The sequence below is a fragment of the Brassica oleracea genome, unplaced genomic scaffold (genome assembly GCF_000695525.1).
Source record: "Brassica oleracea var. oleracea cultivar TO1000 unplaced genomic scaffold, BOL UnpScaffold05460, whole genome shotgun sequence".
Taxonomy (NCBI): Eukaryota; Viridiplantae; Streptophyta; class Magnoliopsida; order Brassicales; family Brassicaceae; genus Brassica; species Brassica oleracea.
The window spans coordinates 1-845 of NW_013621982.1; the positions used below are offsets into that span (position 1 = coordinate 1).

At 43.1% G+C, this 845-nt stretch overlaps 1 protein-coding gene across 1 annotated transcript; it reads right to left on the bottom strand.

Annotated features, from left to right (window-relative positions):
* Nucleotides 1-6: 6 nt before the first annotated feature.
* On the bottom strand, nt 7-842 carry LOC106322047 (pentatricopeptide repeat-containing protein At1g60770-like; the record flags this gene model as incomplete). The annotated part of the gene is made up of 1 exon (XM_013760235.1): nt 7-842. A coding segment is annotated over one exon (711 nt), but the record flags the coding sequence as incomplete, so codon positions are not given.
* Nucleotides 843-845: the final 3 nt, after the last annotated feature.

Genomic DNA, 845 nt, shown 5'->3' on the forward strand with positions numbered 1-845 from the left:
TAGCCTATTTTTTTTATTACCAATAAGAAACATAGCAGAGAGAATGCAAATGCTCTCTCTTACACGACTAACAATGTCTTGCTTGTAAAGGGAAATAAAAAAAATGAAGGAGAAGAGAGATTGAACAGACCTTACTCGTCCTGACATAATTCATCGAGCAGCTTCTCTGTTGCTTTATCAACCTTCACCTTCTCCATCTTCAGGCGCTGGCGCATAGCAGGATGGCTCTTTCCAGCTGCTGCATATGTTCTTATCAATGATTCAAACGTCTCTACGCCTACATCATCCGTTCCCTTCTTTAAAATCTCCAACAAACTCTCAGCTCCGTTAACATCTTTCTTTTCCTCGAACTGGCTCATCAACGCTCTGACTGTATCCTCTGACGGTAGCCACTTGCCACCATCTCCTTTGCCGATAGAAACCGCCTTAGTTATACATTCGAGTGCTTGAGCCGTTTCACCCCTCTTTACATAGTAATCCATGAAGAGCTCCCACGTTTTAGCATTGAGCTTTCCTCCTCTTCTTGGAGATTTCTCCTTGAGTTCATTTGCTTTTTCGACGAGACCTTCTCTTGTATAAGCTCCAATCATCACATTTACAACTCTGATGTCGTAAGTGGAACAGTTCGCTTGCCATTCCTTGAACAGTGTCTCTGCACCAGGCAAATCTTTCAAGTTCACCAGCACTTGTATCATGTTCAGATACGCTACATTCGAGGTTTTCGGCATAGCCAGCCTCAACGAACGCCAAATCCTGTAAACCTCATTCAGTTTCCCCAGTCGTCCATACAATGTAATAAGAAACTGATACGCCTTAAAATCCCTCTCCGTGTTTTTCATCTCCAG